Source organism: Thamnophis elegans, chromosome 11 (assembly GCF_009769535.1).
Source record: "Thamnophis elegans isolate rThaEle1 chromosome 11, rThaEle1.pri, whole genome shotgun sequence".
Lineage (NCBI taxonomy): Eukaryota > Metazoa > Chordata > Lepidosauria > Squamata > Colubridae > Thamnophis > Thamnophis elegans.
Genome location: NC_045551.1, coordinates 6651084 through 6667743, shown reverse-complemented (window position 1 = coordinate 6667743; position 16660 = coordinate 6651084). Strand labels below are relative to the sequence as shown.

The window sequence follows — 16660 nt, the reverse complement described above, 5'->3', positions numbered from 1 at the left end:
TATCCAGAAACATAGGATATTCTCTACGTAGAAGACAAGAAGACGATGTCTCCTTAGAAGACAATGCTACATAGAAGCATTGTCTACATTTGTCTTCATTGATAATTTACACTACAACGTTCACGATCCCTATTAATTGATCATGTTGATTTACGATTTGTTTTTAGTGAAGGGTCTAAATGTAAAATGTTACTAATAAGGTTTGCTTCTTCATCCCCAGACATTATCTAATTGGCAATTAAAATGAGAACGTCCTGGATTTATTTTCCTCACTGCCCTCTTAGTTGAGAGAAGCTGCAAGCTCAATTTATGCTTTTGCTTGTTAAGATGTAGTTAAAGAATACAGAGCCTGCTTGGAAGGCATTATGTGGCTCCTCTAATTGGTCACATATCATTTTGCCCAAAATACTCAAGAAGGAATAGGCAATCTGGTGCTTTCCAGATAATTCCCAGAGTCTTTTGCCAAAAGCTGTTGCCCGCCATGGTTAAGTTCAATGCACAATATTACAATAGAGTATTACAGTTACTCTATTGCAATAGAGCTGTATAATTTCTAGATTTAAGAAAGATTTCGATATTTTTCGATATTCAGCTGGTCTGCTCAGGCATTTCTATGTGAAAGAACAACAATGGATTCTAGGACATGTTCATATACTTAAAACTTTTATATACTAACATTCAGGCAGAAAAAGTTCTTGTGGTGCTTGCAAGGATCAGCAAGAAGTCAAACATCACCCTGAAAAAGTAAAGGAACTCCATTTTCTCTGATCTCTGATCTAAGAGCCGAGGTGGCACAGTGGTTAAAAGCAGCACTGCAGGCTACTTCAGCTGACTGCAGTTCTTAGTGGTTAGGGTTAGCTTAGTGGTTAACACATCTGCCTAATATGTAATACAGCCCAGGTTCGAATCCCAGTAAGGGTATGGCTAGCTGATGAGAGCTAAATAGCTTGAAATAGATCTATACTAGTCTCCCTTTATTTATTTATCAGCACAAATATAACACACACACACACACACACACACACACACACACACACACACATAAATTAAAAAAACATACATATATATATATATATATATATATATATATATATATATATATATGCATACATGCATACATACATACATACATACATACATACATACATACATACATACACACACATAAATATAACCTTTAAGATGATGAATAAAGTGAGATTTGTACCATTTGTTATTCTATATAATAGACTAAGGGAATTGTAATGAACATTGAACAACAAGGATTGCTATTTATAGACAATTAAGGGTAATCTAATCCAAGATATGGAAAAATGGAGAGGGAACATGAAACATACTTACAATGGGAAACTATTGAGATTTAAAGACAGAATCACAAATTGGGGGCGTGTAATTCCTTGCTATTCTCATCATTATATAAATATAATGATGAGAATAGGGGGGAATTGTAAGCAGCTTTACATCTTGGCCAAAACTAGGCTGGGGGAGGGGGGTTTAAAAGCACAATGACTATATATGTATACTATTTTGCTCTATTTCTTAAAAAAAGAAGGAAGAAGCTATATGTTAAAATTAAATATGTATATTGAAAAGGAATTATAAATATCATCAACATAAAATGGAGCTTGCTCAGAAGCTCAATGAGATGAAGAGTGTGAAGAAGAGGAGGGAGGTAAGAGAAGAAGACAGGGATAGGAGAGAGGAGGGGAGAAGAGGAGGAGAGAAAGGAGGAGTGGAAAGGGGGGAGAGGAGAAGGAGAGAGGAAGGGGAAGTAGAGAAGAAAAGGATGACAGAGGGAAGAAAGGAGGTAGGGAGGGGGAGGAGAGAAGAAAGTGATCAGATAAGGTACAGATATGGTGTATGGAAAGCAGAAGAGCCAATAATTGTTTTGGGGAGTTGATGGTAAGGTGAATTGATGTAAACATTTAATAATACAATATGATGTTGACTATGTCATAGTATACGTGTGATTATATGCTATGAAAATGGAAAAATAAAAAACTTAATCTGCAAAAAAAAATCCTTGCATCTGTAATTCTGACCATTGCAACAGGTAAAGTTGCAAGAAAGCCACTATAAATGAGAATCAAAGTAAAAACGGTAGATTCCAGAGGAAAGTTTGGTATCTAGTTGTACAGTGCCACCTACTGCCTTATATATACCATTGTACTTTAAAAAAAAAAACCTTTAATCAGCCCTTAAGCACTGCAGTTAACTTAAGGAAACTTATTGAATTGCCTGGTGAAAACAATGGGTGTTGGGGCACAAGGAAGAGATTAACATGCAAACCAATTTGCCAGTGTACCAGAGATGATTAACCAACCATTGAGTGTATGTTCTGAAATTGCAATCTTTCAGAAAGTTTTTGCTTCCAATAGGTTAAAAGATGCTTATGGGACCTTACCTGGAATTCTTACATTAAAGTACTGTATATGGCAGTGGTGGGTTTCAAAAATTGTTCGAATCTACTCTGTGGGTGTGGCCTCCTTTGTGGGAGTGGCTTGCCGCCCATGTGACCGGATGGGAGTGGCTTGCCGCCCATGTGACCGGATATGAAGATGCCGACGACACTTGTCAGAACCACCTTAAATTACCTCACACACAGCACTGGCATGCATAAGAATAGGATGCAAACTCGTTTTTTAAAAGGCATCTTTGTTTTGCGTTAAAACAACTTCAACACACGCAATGTTCTGATTGTACCACAAACGCAGTAGTCATCCTTACCTTTCACAGAGGCACCGAGTTTTATAAATATGAGCATGATAGTGTAGAATAATCATATCCAAGGACCAGAGGTGGGTTTCAAAAAATGTTTGGAAGCTCTTCTGTAGGTGTGGCCTGCTTTCCGGGTCCACTGGTGGAACCTCTTCTAACCGGTTCAGTAGATTTGATGAACCGGTTCTACCGAATAGGTGCGAACTGGTAGGAACCCACCTCTGGTATATGGATGAGACAAAAACACCATAAGATTTATGGAGGGAGTGCCATAAAATAGGAAAATTTAAGTAGATAGGTTAGTCCTAGTTCCTATTTTTTTTAAAAAATTGTCGTTGATTTTGCCCCTATTTGATTCAATCTGCATTTTCTCCAATATCTTTTGGTTCCATTCACTAAGGGTGCATTACTATTACTATTAGTCTCCTCATTGTTCCTATCAGCCATCTCCTCTCACTTATGACTGCAGGATTGTAACTTTGTTGCTTGTATCCTTATGATTTATATTGATTGTTGCCTGATTGATTATTTGCACCCTATGACTGTTGTACTTTATGATTCTTGACGAATGTATCTTGTCTTTTTATGCACACTGAGAGCATAAGCACCAAAGACAAATTCCTTGTATGCCCAATCACACTTGGCCAATAAGGAATTTTATTCTATTCTATTCTATTCTATTCTATTCTATTTTCGTTTCCCTTGCCCTCTACTTTCTGCAGGCAATCAGCTTTATCCTCCTGCCAGCCATGATTGTCTTTTTGCTTCATCTGCCATCTTATTTCAGTTCTCCGCTTCTTTTTCCTCAGACATTGTAAGAGATGGCCAAGATGGTGAGAATGTATTTGGAACGCTGGCTACGAAGACAGGCTTTTGCAGAGTAGGATGGTGAGTGCTGTCCTATTTTCTTTTCCTTACGTTGAGTGACTTTCTAATAAACTGTATATATCTTTGTGATAATATAAATGTACTCAGTACATAGTGGTAGCTTTTGTGTGGTGAGATCTTGCTGAAGTCTCACTACAGATTGTAAGTAACTTTAGCTGTTCAGATTACTGTTGTGGCCCAGCAGGAGCTGTTGGAGCTGCAACTAGACTCCGACAGCGAGGGGCCCTGTGAATCGGCTTTGGAGGATGTGGACAGGGTTCCGACTCTGAGCAGGGCGCAGAGAGGCTGGTTGGCCATCAGGAGGCACCTGAGCCTTGGACCAGTGGGGAGGAGACAAGGGAGTGTGATCCGGAAGTCAGGAGTGGGGAGGAGCTAAGGGAGTTCTTCCTAGATGCCCGGCACCAGAGAGCTAATAGGTGTAAGAAACAATTATGCAATTACAGGAGATAATTGTACTCAGCTGGTGGTCATTAGGCTCCTCTCCAGACTATAAAAGGGCTGCTTGTGCACATGCCCCACTTGCAGAAGTCAACGCAGGAACTAATGTCGGAGAACATTATGGTGAGCTTGGCAGGCTGGATTGCTGCCACGGCTTATTTGTGCTGGATTGCTGCCCAAGCTTGTCTGTGCCAGTTTGCTGCCAAGGACCTGTCTGTCTGTTAATTAAATGCCGTAACTTATCTTTGGCTCGGAGTGTGTGTTGGTGTGGGATGAGGGGGGGGGGGTCAGAAGAGATTACTATATGGTTGTGCATTGGTGTCACTTTTTAAAAAAAAAATAGGAATATCTAATTAAAAATTTAAGCAAAGAAACCATCAGACTAGGGATTAGTTTAGAATATTTCCCCATTTGCTGTTCTTGGGTGGAGTAAACTGTTTTTGTGGAAAATATTCAGTCATTTAATGTTACACCATATATCCCACTTAATTGTTTCATACAGTACACATCAGGATCCAATCTGGGTCAATCACATGAATCAGAGGTTTAGTCTTCCAAAATTTCAGATTTCATAGTAGACCTCATCCTCAGCGAAGGCATTCTGGTGAGAGAGAAGTTCCCTGAGGCTGGGCTCCAGCATGAGTCTAAAAGTTTGGAAGGCTAAACCTCTGGTCTTGGTGACTGACCAAGATTGCATTTTGCAACATTATCCTGGCACACGTATATTTGCCTTTATTCGTAAGTATAAATCAGACACAGATACCACCTCACTAGATTTTAGCTGGAGATCATGTAATCATCTTCAGATAATTTAATACTCCTCAGTTATAAGATAAATGAGTCAATTGAATCAAATGACAACTCACATGATATCTTGCATATAAGTGATATCCATCCATTTATCTGTCTGTCTGTCTGTCTGTCTACCTACCTATCTACCTACCTACCTACCTATCATCCATCCATCCATCCATCCATCCATCCATCATCTATCACCTATCACCTATCACCTATCACCTATCACCTATCAATCAATCTATCTATCTATCTATCTATCTATCTATCTATCTATCTATCTATCTATCTATCTATCTATCCATCTACCCATCTACCCATCTACCCATCTACCCATCTACCCATCTACCCATCAACCTACCTACCTACCTACCTACCTATCTACCTACCTACCTACTTATCATCCATCCATCATCTATCATCTATCATCTATCATCTATCATCTATCATCTATCATCTATCATCTATCATCTATCTATCTATCTATCTATCTATCTATCTATCTATCTATCTATCTATCTATCTATCCATCTACCCATCTACCCATCTACCCATCTACCCATCTACCCATCTACCCATCAACCTACCTACCTACCTACCTACCTACTTATCATCCATCCATCATCTATCATCTATCATCTATCATCTATCATCTATCATCTATCTATCTATCTATCTATCTATCTATCTATCTATCTATCTATCTATCTATCTATCTATCTATCCATCTACCCATCTACCCATCTACCCATCTACCCATCTACCCATCTACCTACCTACCTACCTACCTACCTACCTACCTACCTACCTACCATCCATCCATCCATCATCCATCATCCATCATCCATCATCCATCATCCATCATCCATCATCCATCATCCATCATCCATCATCCATCATCTATCAATCTATCTATCTATCTATCTATCTATCTATCTATCTATCTATCTATCTATCTATCTATCCATCCATCTACCCATCTACCCATCTACCCACCTACCTACCTACCTACCTACCTACCTACCTACCTACCTACCTATCATCCATCCATCATCTATCATCTATCATCTATCATCTATCATCTATCATCTATCATCTATCAATCAATCAATCAATCAATCTATCTATCTATCTATCTATCTATCTATCTATCTATCTATCTATCTATCTATCTATCCATCCATCCATCCATCCATCCATCCATCCATCCATCCATCCATCCATCCATCCATCCATCTATCTATCTATCCATCTATCCATCTACCCATCTACCCATCTACCCATCTACCCATCTACCTACCTACCTACCTACCTACCTACCTACCTACCTATCATCCATCCATCATCTATCATCTATCATCTATCATCTATCATCTATCATCTATCAATCAATCAATCAATCTATCTATCTATCTATCTATCTATCTATCTATCTATCCATCTATCCATCCATCTACCCATCTACCCATCTACCCATCTACCCATCTACCCATCTACCTACCTACCTACCTACCTACCTACCTACCTACCTACCTATCATCCATCCATCATCTATCATCTATCATCTATCATCTATCATCTATCATCTATCATCTATCATCTATCATCTATCAATCAATCAATCTATCTATCTATCTATCTATCTATCTATCTATCTATCTATCTATCTATCTATCCATCCATCTATCTATCCATCTACCCATCTACCCATCTACCCATCTACCCATCTACCCACCTACCTACCTACCTACCTACCTACCTATCATCCATCCATCATCTATCATCTATCATCTATCATCTATCATCTATCATCTATCATCTATCAATCAATCAATCAATCTATCTATCTATCTATCTATCTATCTATCTATCTATCTATCTATCTATCTATCTATCTATCTATCTATCCATCCATCCATCCATCTATCTATCTATCCATCTACCCATCTACCCATCTACCCACCTACCCACCTACCCACCTACCTACCTACCTACCTACCTATCTACCTATCTACCTATCATCCATCCACTATCATCTATCATCTATCATCCATCATCCATCTACCCATCTACCCATCTACCCATCCACCCATCCACCCATCCACCCATCCACCCATCCACCCATCCACCCATCCACCCATCCACCCATCCACCCATCCATGCACCCATGCCCTTGAATGAATGAATGAATGAATGAATGAATGAATATGAAATGAATATGATATGATATGATATGATATAACTTGGCATGTTGTCTAAACATCTATCATTAGCCAAGATCTACTGAAGATAGTAGTGTGTTACTTTGGGGCCTCCTATAAAAGATGCAACTACATTTCTTTAAATTAAGTAAGAAATGAATAAAATAACCCCTACTGATTCAATGAATACTGTATTCTCTCTGCACTTTTAAATATTTGACTCCAATCCACATTGGAGACTCACTTCTTACAGTGTTCATCTAATAAATATCCATCAGTATATTTCCCCCCCACATATTTTCATTGCAAAATGTGTTTGCTATTTCAATACCTAAGAGTGCCTTCAGGCTGGTGTTTGATATGCTTCCTCCCTGGATTTCTTCTCTTAGCCTCTGCCTTCTCCTTAGTTACTTCTAGCAACATCAGTTGCATTGCAAAGTCACCAACAAGCCCTGAGCTATAATAATGTTTGGCAGTATCGTGTAAAAACTTTTATTTCTGCATTACTATTTTTAATAAATAGGAGCAGAACATGGTCTTTAGATAACAGATTTAATGTGATGCTAGCTTCCTTGGCTATTGCCTGTTAGATTTAATGCCTTCTCTCATCTAATATCATTTAGTTTTGTTGCACAACTTCCATAATTTCCAAGCAAGATGTCTAACAGTGATTTCGAATAGGAATCTTTGAGCTCACTGTGGAGACTGCAGAATTGGGGATATATAAATAGAATTTGGAAAATATGTGTGTGAGACATAAAAGTAAGACATTTATGAGCATATCTCCTTCCACTACAATTCCATGTCCACTTCTTACATGGGGTGACCAAGAAGCAGAGATGTTAATTTCCATTATCCACTTCATTTAGACAGAGATTCAAAAAGAATACCTTGCAGAAAATACAAGGTTATGCATGAGATGCCCAAATGATATTTACAAAATCCCATCATTTCCTGCTAGGAACATTATGAAAATATAAGGAGCTAACTTACATTGAGTCAGACTGCAAACCCATCTAGTTCAGTTTTTCCTGCACAAACTAGCAGTTTTTAAAAATCTATGACTGAATGGGAGCTGAGACTTTTCGCACGTAGGATTTTCATCCACTGCATTACTTGCAATAGATTGAAATCAGAGGTGGGTTCCTACCAGTTTGCACCTATTCGGTAGAACCGGTTCGTCAAATCTACCGAACCGGTTAGAAGAGGTTCCACCAGTGGACCCGGAAAGCAGGCCACACCTACAGAAGAGGCTCCAAATTTTTTTGAAACCCACCACTGGTCCTTGGATATGATTATTCTACTATCATGCTCATATTTATAAAACTCAGTGCCTCTGGGAAAGGTAAGGATGACTACTGTGTTTGTGGTGCAATCAGAACACTGCGTGTGTTGAAGTTGTTTTAACGCAAACCAAAGATGCCTTTTAAAAAACGAGTTTACATCCTATTCTTATGCATGCCAGTGCTGTGTGTGAGGTAATTTAAGGTGGTTCTGACAAGTGCCGTAGGCATCTTCATATCCGGTCACATGGGCGGCAAGCCACTCCCACAAAGGAGGCCACACCCACAGAGTAGGTTCGAACAATTTTTGAAACCCACCACTGATTGAAATACTTGGGCCTGTAGGGCCTGAACACTATATCACAAATACTTTCAGGCTGAAATTCATCTCACAGAATATTACAGGAAAATGTGAAATACGTACTTCCCACATTCCTTCTAACAACCAGGTTCCGATCTTGTTCATTTATTATGTTATGTTGGCTCTTAAAAGGGTAAAACACACACAGGCAGATTATTTTTTTAGTCTCTATTGTGTATAGTCTTCCTTCTCCCATTTAAAATAGGCCATAGGAAGAACTTCTCAGTAACTATTTTCCCCCTTGTTTTGTCTCTTCTAGAGTGATGTTCCTGAATCATATCCATGATGCTCAGCCTTGGCACATGTTCCCTAAGTGCTCACATGCTCTCCGAGGCAGATTCTTTTTCTCCTGGAGGACCCACCACTGACCTAGGCAGTGGAACCCAAAGATATGTGCTGGCCCTACCAGAGGAAGAAGCATGGCGGAAGCACCGCTTGGGTCTGACGCCTGCTCATTCCTGTAGCTTGCTGGATCCAGACCACCTCATCTCACGTACTACCAGCTTTGATGCTCTCTATGAGTTGCGATCCCAGGAGAGAGAATCTACTCTGGGTTTGGATGGTAGCAGCACATTGGACCTAGGGCAGAGCCAACTTATCCCCGTGAGTCCTGATGTCATCAAACGCCGACGAGGGGGCCTGATTGAACAGCGAGATATCATCAAGGCTCATGAAGCTCATAAAATACAGAGCACGCCACAGGCAAGGCGGAAAGAATGGGAGTAAGTACCAAACTGAGTTTATAGACTGTCTTTCCCATCCTGAAAAAATTAGCAGGGGACCCTATAATTTAGGTCTTCTCTTTTCCTGAGATAAGAATCTGAGGGAGATTAATAGCCAAATGAGCTCCTTTGGTACAGAAGGGCATGGAAACGTATTTCCCACCTCTGAGCATTCTCTTTCCACCCTTCCATTAAAAATCAACTGTCAGCGTTCCAAGTATCATGTAGAATTAAATCAGAGTCCAAGGCAAAACGATCCTTAAAGTTCCAATTTAATAAAGCAGGCATCTTAGCACATCATTGTGTTAATCCCAATTCTGGAAATGACATCAGAATTCCACCCAGTTAAAAGTTCATGATCTTGTCCCCACACCCACAATCCATCACATGGTCCAATCTTCTTCTTCCACACTGGCATCTCCAACCAGCTGCTTCTGGTCAAGTGTGAAAGTACAGAGACAAAAGATGACCTTGGCTTCTAGTAAAGAATGAAAACAATAACACATTCCACAATCCTACTCCTGTCTATTCCCCCCTCCCATCGACTATACTAATGAAACAGCATATTGAAATAAGAGAAAGTGTGGCAGGCCAAAATTCTAAAAGGAATATAATTGGAGGCCTGACATCAACTTTTTCAGATAATTTTTCCCCAGAATGTAATAGTTATTTTCACTTAATCGTAATTCTGGTATTCCAATTTAAATAACACAGTTTATGTGGATAAGCTTTTTTTTTTTTTTTTTGCTAAGCATGAGTAAGTAAATAGGCCCTAGTTTTAGTCCTTGATATGTCCATGCAGGAAAGGCCTCTGTCCAAAACCTTGTTGATCAAATCTCAGTCATTTTAGCAAATCTTGCATTCATTTCATTGATTGTTTTGTCTTAGGATAAGCTAGTCTCTCTTCCAGGCGTGAACAACCAGACCCACATGGGTAAAGTTTGAACTAGCTACTTTATTGTTTCCTGCCTATAGTGCAGGAATTTCCCCTGACTGGTAGCTTTCACCTGGGAAAGACTAGATAAGGTTGGAGGCATTTGGGAAGTGTTGGAAGTGTTGGACCTTGGTCCCTTATGTTTATGTAGTGAGTCCAAGCTAATTCCCTACTTGAGCGCCCCCCCCCCAAGAAAACAGTTTCCTAAGTATATTGTATATCATCTAGCATTTTGAAAAGGAAAACGTCTATCCATTTTTATAAGAATGATAGTATAATTAGGAAGAGTGCGAAGGATCTTTAAAGCCAAGTTCTTATTCTGAAATAGGTTTTTCTCTGTCCCAGGTCCTTGAATGCTTGAATTAATACCACTAAGTAATGGTATAAATAGAAATAATAATTTGTTGTTGCTACAAGACTTGGACTAGTCCAAATTTCACCTCACAGAGTTGTTGTTATGGGGAAATCAGGAAGAGGAAGGTATGTTGGATGTACGTGTCAACCTGAGTTATTTGTAGAAAGGTGGGATATAAATAATCACATAATAAAAAAAATTTAAGACACATTTAGGAAAATAACAAAACTATATGAGCTTGATTGAAGAGTAGCAGTTGGGTAATATCTTGGACGTGGTGCACACAAATCTTTTACTGGCATTCTACTGTTCACTCTATTTGTTATTATTATAAAGTGGTTATGGCATATTCTGCAATTTGAATAGCTGCGGCAATAGAAAGTAATATAGATATATATATAAAGGAAAACTGCCATTGAACATTGCATAATAGGGTCCTTGCATTTTTCTGTTCCTCTCTGCCCACAGTGCAGTGCAAAGGTTGACAGAAGACAAGGTGGAAGGTGACCTTGGTTCACCGACAAATGCGCGCACGACAAATGCGCGCTGACAAAACCGCGATGTCAAAATCGCGCCGACAACAGTGCGCCGACTAAAGCACGCCATGAGCAAACAACATGAAAACAACGTAATAACCCTAACCCTAACCCTAACCCTAACTCTAACCCTAACCCCAACCCTAACCCTTACCTTAACCCTAATCGCTCTTTTGTTGGCGCGCTGTTGTGGGCACGATTTCGGTGTCGTGGTTTTCTCGCCGTGGTTTTGTCGGCGCGCTTTTGTCGTGCGTGCATTTGTCGGGTCACGGGTGACCTTTAGTTATGGCCAAAAGGTATAGAAAAGAAATTATAACTGCTGTGTATTTATTTACGTTGTCCCTTTCCCCCTCAAACATAACCCCAGAATTGGTTTCTGAAATCTAGGCTGCATCTATCCTTCATTGAAATGGGTTGCCCTGGTGAGATAAAGGTTTGTATATCCATTCTTCAGAACCATTGTTTCAGATTTCTGAGGCGTGTGGCCCATGATTCTTTTGATGTTCATTATTTCAATAGTTATCTGATTGTTAGTAGATGTTTTATTCTGGCAAATGCCTTTTCTTTTTGAAAAGCTGCCTGAGTGAGGTTGTCTTATCCTCATGCCATGTCCACAGAGGCCCCAGAAGCTATCAGCTGTGCTGAACATGGCTTGCTGAAGCTTACCCACCATCAAAGAGAGTGTCTCCATGGCAGGTCTCCCTTGAATACATCAAGGCCGAAGCTGAAGGAATAAGCCTTCTCACCTCAGACTCCTGAATTCCACCAGAGAACAAACAGGATCTCAGGTCTTCGCTTCCTCCCTGTATTAAGCATTGCTAAGCAACAGGGGATGAAGTTGCATTCTGTAGCCATTGAAGAGTCTGGCCATACTTTTAAGCAAGCTTGTAAATACCTATAGTATTTGGAAGCTGGATGCCTGGCAGCTGAGTGTGGCCTCCAGATCTTGATAAGTGATACTAGCATAGCTCTTGCCCGATTGTTCTCTCAAGAGGTAAGGGCAACAATGGCAGGGATGGCCCCAAGTGGTTTTCTCTGATGTCCCTCAGCTGCTCTGTTTTGTGCTAAATTCAGAGCATTGTCAAATGTTTTATGTACGAGGAGGCGCTGAGGTAAAATTGTAGAACGTTTATTAACAGGAACAATACAACTGACAGTTCAGAACACGCGCGCTGGACAGCGCCGCCTGACAGCTATTTATACGGATAGCTGTCAGGCGGCCAGCCAATGGGAGAGGCGCAATTCTCCCGCCGGCAACCAACCACACCTGGACCAATCAGCTTGCGGCAGGGCGTGGTTTGGCTGCCAGCTGCGTCAGGAGGACGCAACAAAATGGGAGAGAGAAAAGCATTGGGGTGAAGAGTCTTTGTTTATTGAGTGATTGGCATTTGTGTTTTGTTGTGGCTCAAGGTAGCATTCACGATGACCTTCCCTGATTTAAATACAGAGCAACAGTTCTTTGAGGCAGGGTGGCTTGTCTGATATTAGATTGGATTAATGTCTTATTGTATTGCAGTTTTTTAAATCTTAAAATATAAATTGCTTCGGGCTCTTATGTGATTGAGTAGCTTACAAGTTCATTGCTTGGATGGGTGGATAGATTGATGCTGAGAGAGACAGAGAGAGGGACATGATGACTAATCAGACTCACTCAGTGGTGGGATTCAGCCGGTTCGCACCTATTCGGGAGAACCGGTTGGTAACTTTCTAAGCAGTTCAGAGAACCGGTTGTTGGAAGAAATCTCCTTTTGTTTTTCCCCACTTTACAGGGCTAATCCTGTAAAGAAGGCAGGAAGGAAACATTCTGGTGTTGTTTGCTCTACATGGGGCAGCCCTTGAAGAGCATTCGGAGACTTCAGCTTGTCCAGAATGCAGCCGCGTGAGCGTTCATGGGTGCACCTCGGTTCACCCACGTTACACCTATCCTCCTCGAGCTGCACTGGCTGCCTATCGGTCTTCGGATATGCTTCAAGGTGCTAGTCGTCACTTATAAAGCCCTTCATGGTATTGGACCTGGGTACTTGAGAGACCGCCTGCTGCCAATTACCTCCAACAGACCGATTAGATCCCACAGATTAGGCCTCCTCCGAATTCCATCCACTGGCCAATGCCGATTGGCTACTACCCGGAGGAGGGCCTTCTCTGTGGCTGCTCCGACCCTCTGGAATGAACTCCCCGTGGAGATTCGGACCCTCACCACCCTCCAGGCTTTCCGCAAAGCCCTTAAAACCTGGCTGTTCCGACAGGCCTGGGGCTGATGAGTTCCTGTCCCCACTCGAATTGTGTGGCTGTTGATTGTTTTTAAATTGTGGTGTTGTTTGTATCCCCCCCTTACTTTGTTTGTGAGCTGCCCTGAGTCCCTCTGGGAATAGGGCGGCATAGAAGTACAATAAAATCAAAATCAAATCAAATCAAATCAAATGTTTCTAGCCTAATATTTATTGCCCTGCTTACAGAAACTGCCTCTCCGGTTAACCCTTATTACCATTGTAACAACTAAGGTGAAGTGCCCATCGACCTGAGTGACATTGACTTGGCCATGCCCACATGATCACATGACCACCGAGCCCCGCCTACCCAGCTGGTCATTAGGGCAGAGAACCGGTTGGTAAATTATTTGAATCTCACCACTGGACTCACTCATGAACTCCGTGACTAATGAGGACCTGACCTGGCCCTCTCCAATCTATGTCTAACACCTTGAGGATTTTGCTAAGCTAGTTCAGCTGAAATAAGAAAAAAATTGGCTTGGCTAATGTCCCACCACAAAATCCTCCCAAATATTTTCATTGTGATTGTGCACTGTCATCCTGACAATTCTCCAATGCTTCTCAGAATATTTACACATTGTCCAAGGGTTTGATATCTATATTTAGGAACTGTAGCAAACTGTGTCTTCTTCTTCTTCTTTTAATTGAAAATTTTAAAGAAAAAAGTTTTACAAATATATGCCTTCCCTCCCCCCCAAACCCAACTCCCCCCCACCCAACCCCAACCACCCAGAATAAATACAGGGTATAAACATTAACATCCATATTCTAAAATAAGATAACAGACTTTAGCATCATCCCTCACTAGTACTTTAACTCCCCTTTTGTAAAGCTAACTTTAAGCAAATTGTATCCTTCCTTGCTCATTCACTCATAAGCTATCTGGAATTTCTTCGTCCCATATTTATTCTGAATATGGTCAATCCATCTTCTCCATTCCAGCTTATATTTCTCATCTGAATGGTCCTTAAGATATGCTGATATTTTAGCCATCTCTGCTAAGTTTGTTACTTTTAGTGTCCATTCTTGAATAGTAGGTAATTCTTCCTTCTTCCAGTACTGCGCCACCAACAGTCTTGCTGCCGTTGTAAGGTTCGAAATGATATTAGTCTCTATAACTGTACAGTCTGTAATTATACCTAACAGGAATAACTGAGGAGTAAACGTTATCCTCTTTTTAAGAACATTTTGCATAATCCACCATATTTTTATCCAAAACGCTTTAACCTTTTTTACAAGTCCACCATATATGGTAATACGTAGCATCAACACAATCACATCTCCAAGCAAACTGTGTCTTCTTATACCCCCCTCCCTCCCTCCCCCATCATGCTCTAAAGTAGGGAGTGGGGACCAATCAGAATAAATCTGTAGATGAAAGAGATTGTAGGAAGGGAGGACAGCAAACGGAAGATTTAGTGTATGAACAGACGTCCGTTTTTACAATGTTAGCTGTTGCTCTTATATGCCATGTCATGGGAATTAGAATTAGGGTAAAAAGATGATGGTGTGATAAAGCACTTTTTAGATTTACATAAAATTCCCACATGTCAATGGTTGTGACACTGACAAACTCAGAGATAAGAACCATTTTTGGGAAGATCTTTATTATTCATAGGATGTAATAGAATCTTGAAAACCTGCTAGAGCAATTCTCCAGATTAATTTAGGTTCACCGACAAAAGGCCGACCGACAAAAGCGAGCCCAACGAAACCGTGGTGACAAAACTGCAAGTTCTAAACCGTGCCGATGAATGAGCACTGAAGCGTGCTGACAACAGCGCACCAACAGAAGCGCGCTCTAAACTTAACCCTAACCCTAACCCTAACCCTAACCCTAACACTAACACTAACACTAACACTAAACCTGACCCTAACCCTAAACCTGACCCTAACCCTAACCCTAACCCTAACCCTAACCCTAACACTAACACTAACACTAACACTAACACTAACCCCAAACCTAACCCTAACCCTAAACCTGACCCTGACCCTGACCCTAACCCTAACCCTAACCCTAAACCTGACCCTGACCCTGACCCTGACCCTAACCCTTACCTTAACTTAAATCATGCTTCTGTCGGCGCGCTGTTGTCAGCGCGCTGTTGTCGGCGCCTTGATGACGTCGCGGTTTTAGTGCTGCGGTTTTGTCGGCACGCTTTTGTCGTGCGTGCATTTGTCGGGTCACGATTAATTTATATATAGGATAATTAAGCCAGACTTAACTTTTCTCTTGCTTCTCCTCTTCTCCAGCATAACACATTTCTTTGCAACAGTCATGTTTCCTCTCTGGTATTCATAAGGTTTGGTCAATGTTCCACCATACCAAGCCAATGACTCTGCTCTGGAACACCTACCCATTTCAAAGGCTTCTTGAGCATGTTTTAGAGCAGTAGGCAACCTGAAGCCTCCCAGGCATTCTGGCCTCATAAAATCCTTCTCTACTCGCCATGCTAGCTTGGGCTGATGGAAGTCGAAGAGTCTTGGCTTGGTGTTCTCTCCCAGCAAATTGTACAGCAGACAAATATGCCCAACATTCCCATTTGTCTTCCTTTAGTGAAGGGACTGAAAAGCATGGACAGTATTCTTATCCTCAGCTTTCCATCTACAGCTTGGTTAGTAAGTAGTTTATTTGTAATATAGTTATTTTCCTGAAGGCTATTGAATCAGATGCCAGATTTCTCAAGAGGAACAACTAATAAGGATACAAATGGTCTTAATTCTAATCTGATTCCAAAGACGACTATTTTTAAAGTGGGCTGAATCATTCAGTCTATGATTATATTGATACTATATAATACCTTAATAGAATTTATTATATTATATTAGGAGGTGGACTGGAACTCTGCTTCTTAATTTGGCCAAAAACATATAGTCCCCAGGATGTAGAAGGAGCTGGGAATGGTTTCTGGCATCCAACAATTAGCTTTATTATCACCTTAATTATACATTGGAGATCTGCCTTGCAGTTTGCCTGATGGTAACTGGTAGCTAACTGCATTAATGGATCAGTGGGGAAAGCCCATTTCTCAATGGAGAACAAATGGTTTGAATGAAAAAAAAACCCCAAAACATTTCTGGGTAACACTGGAAAAAAAATTTCCTGCTGAGTTCAGTATCATCCAAACTGGTCAGTGTTGAAAATGCTGAGCCCAGAAC

General features: G+C 40.7%; 1 protein-coding gene across 1 annotated transcript in view; it reads left to right on the top strand.

Moving 5' to 3' along the window:
• The first annotated feature begins 8966 nt into the window (after positions 1 to 8966).
• Positions 8967 to 16660, top strand: part of CACNA1E (calcium voltage-gated channel subunit alpha1 E) — a 351045-nt gene continuing 343351 nt past the window's right edge. The window contains exon 1 of the mRNA XM_032226797.1: positions 8967 to 9406. Within this exon, the coding sequence (XP_032082688.1) occupies positions 8967 to 9406 (440 nt within the window). The remainder of the gene's footprint in view (positions 9407 to 16660) is intronic.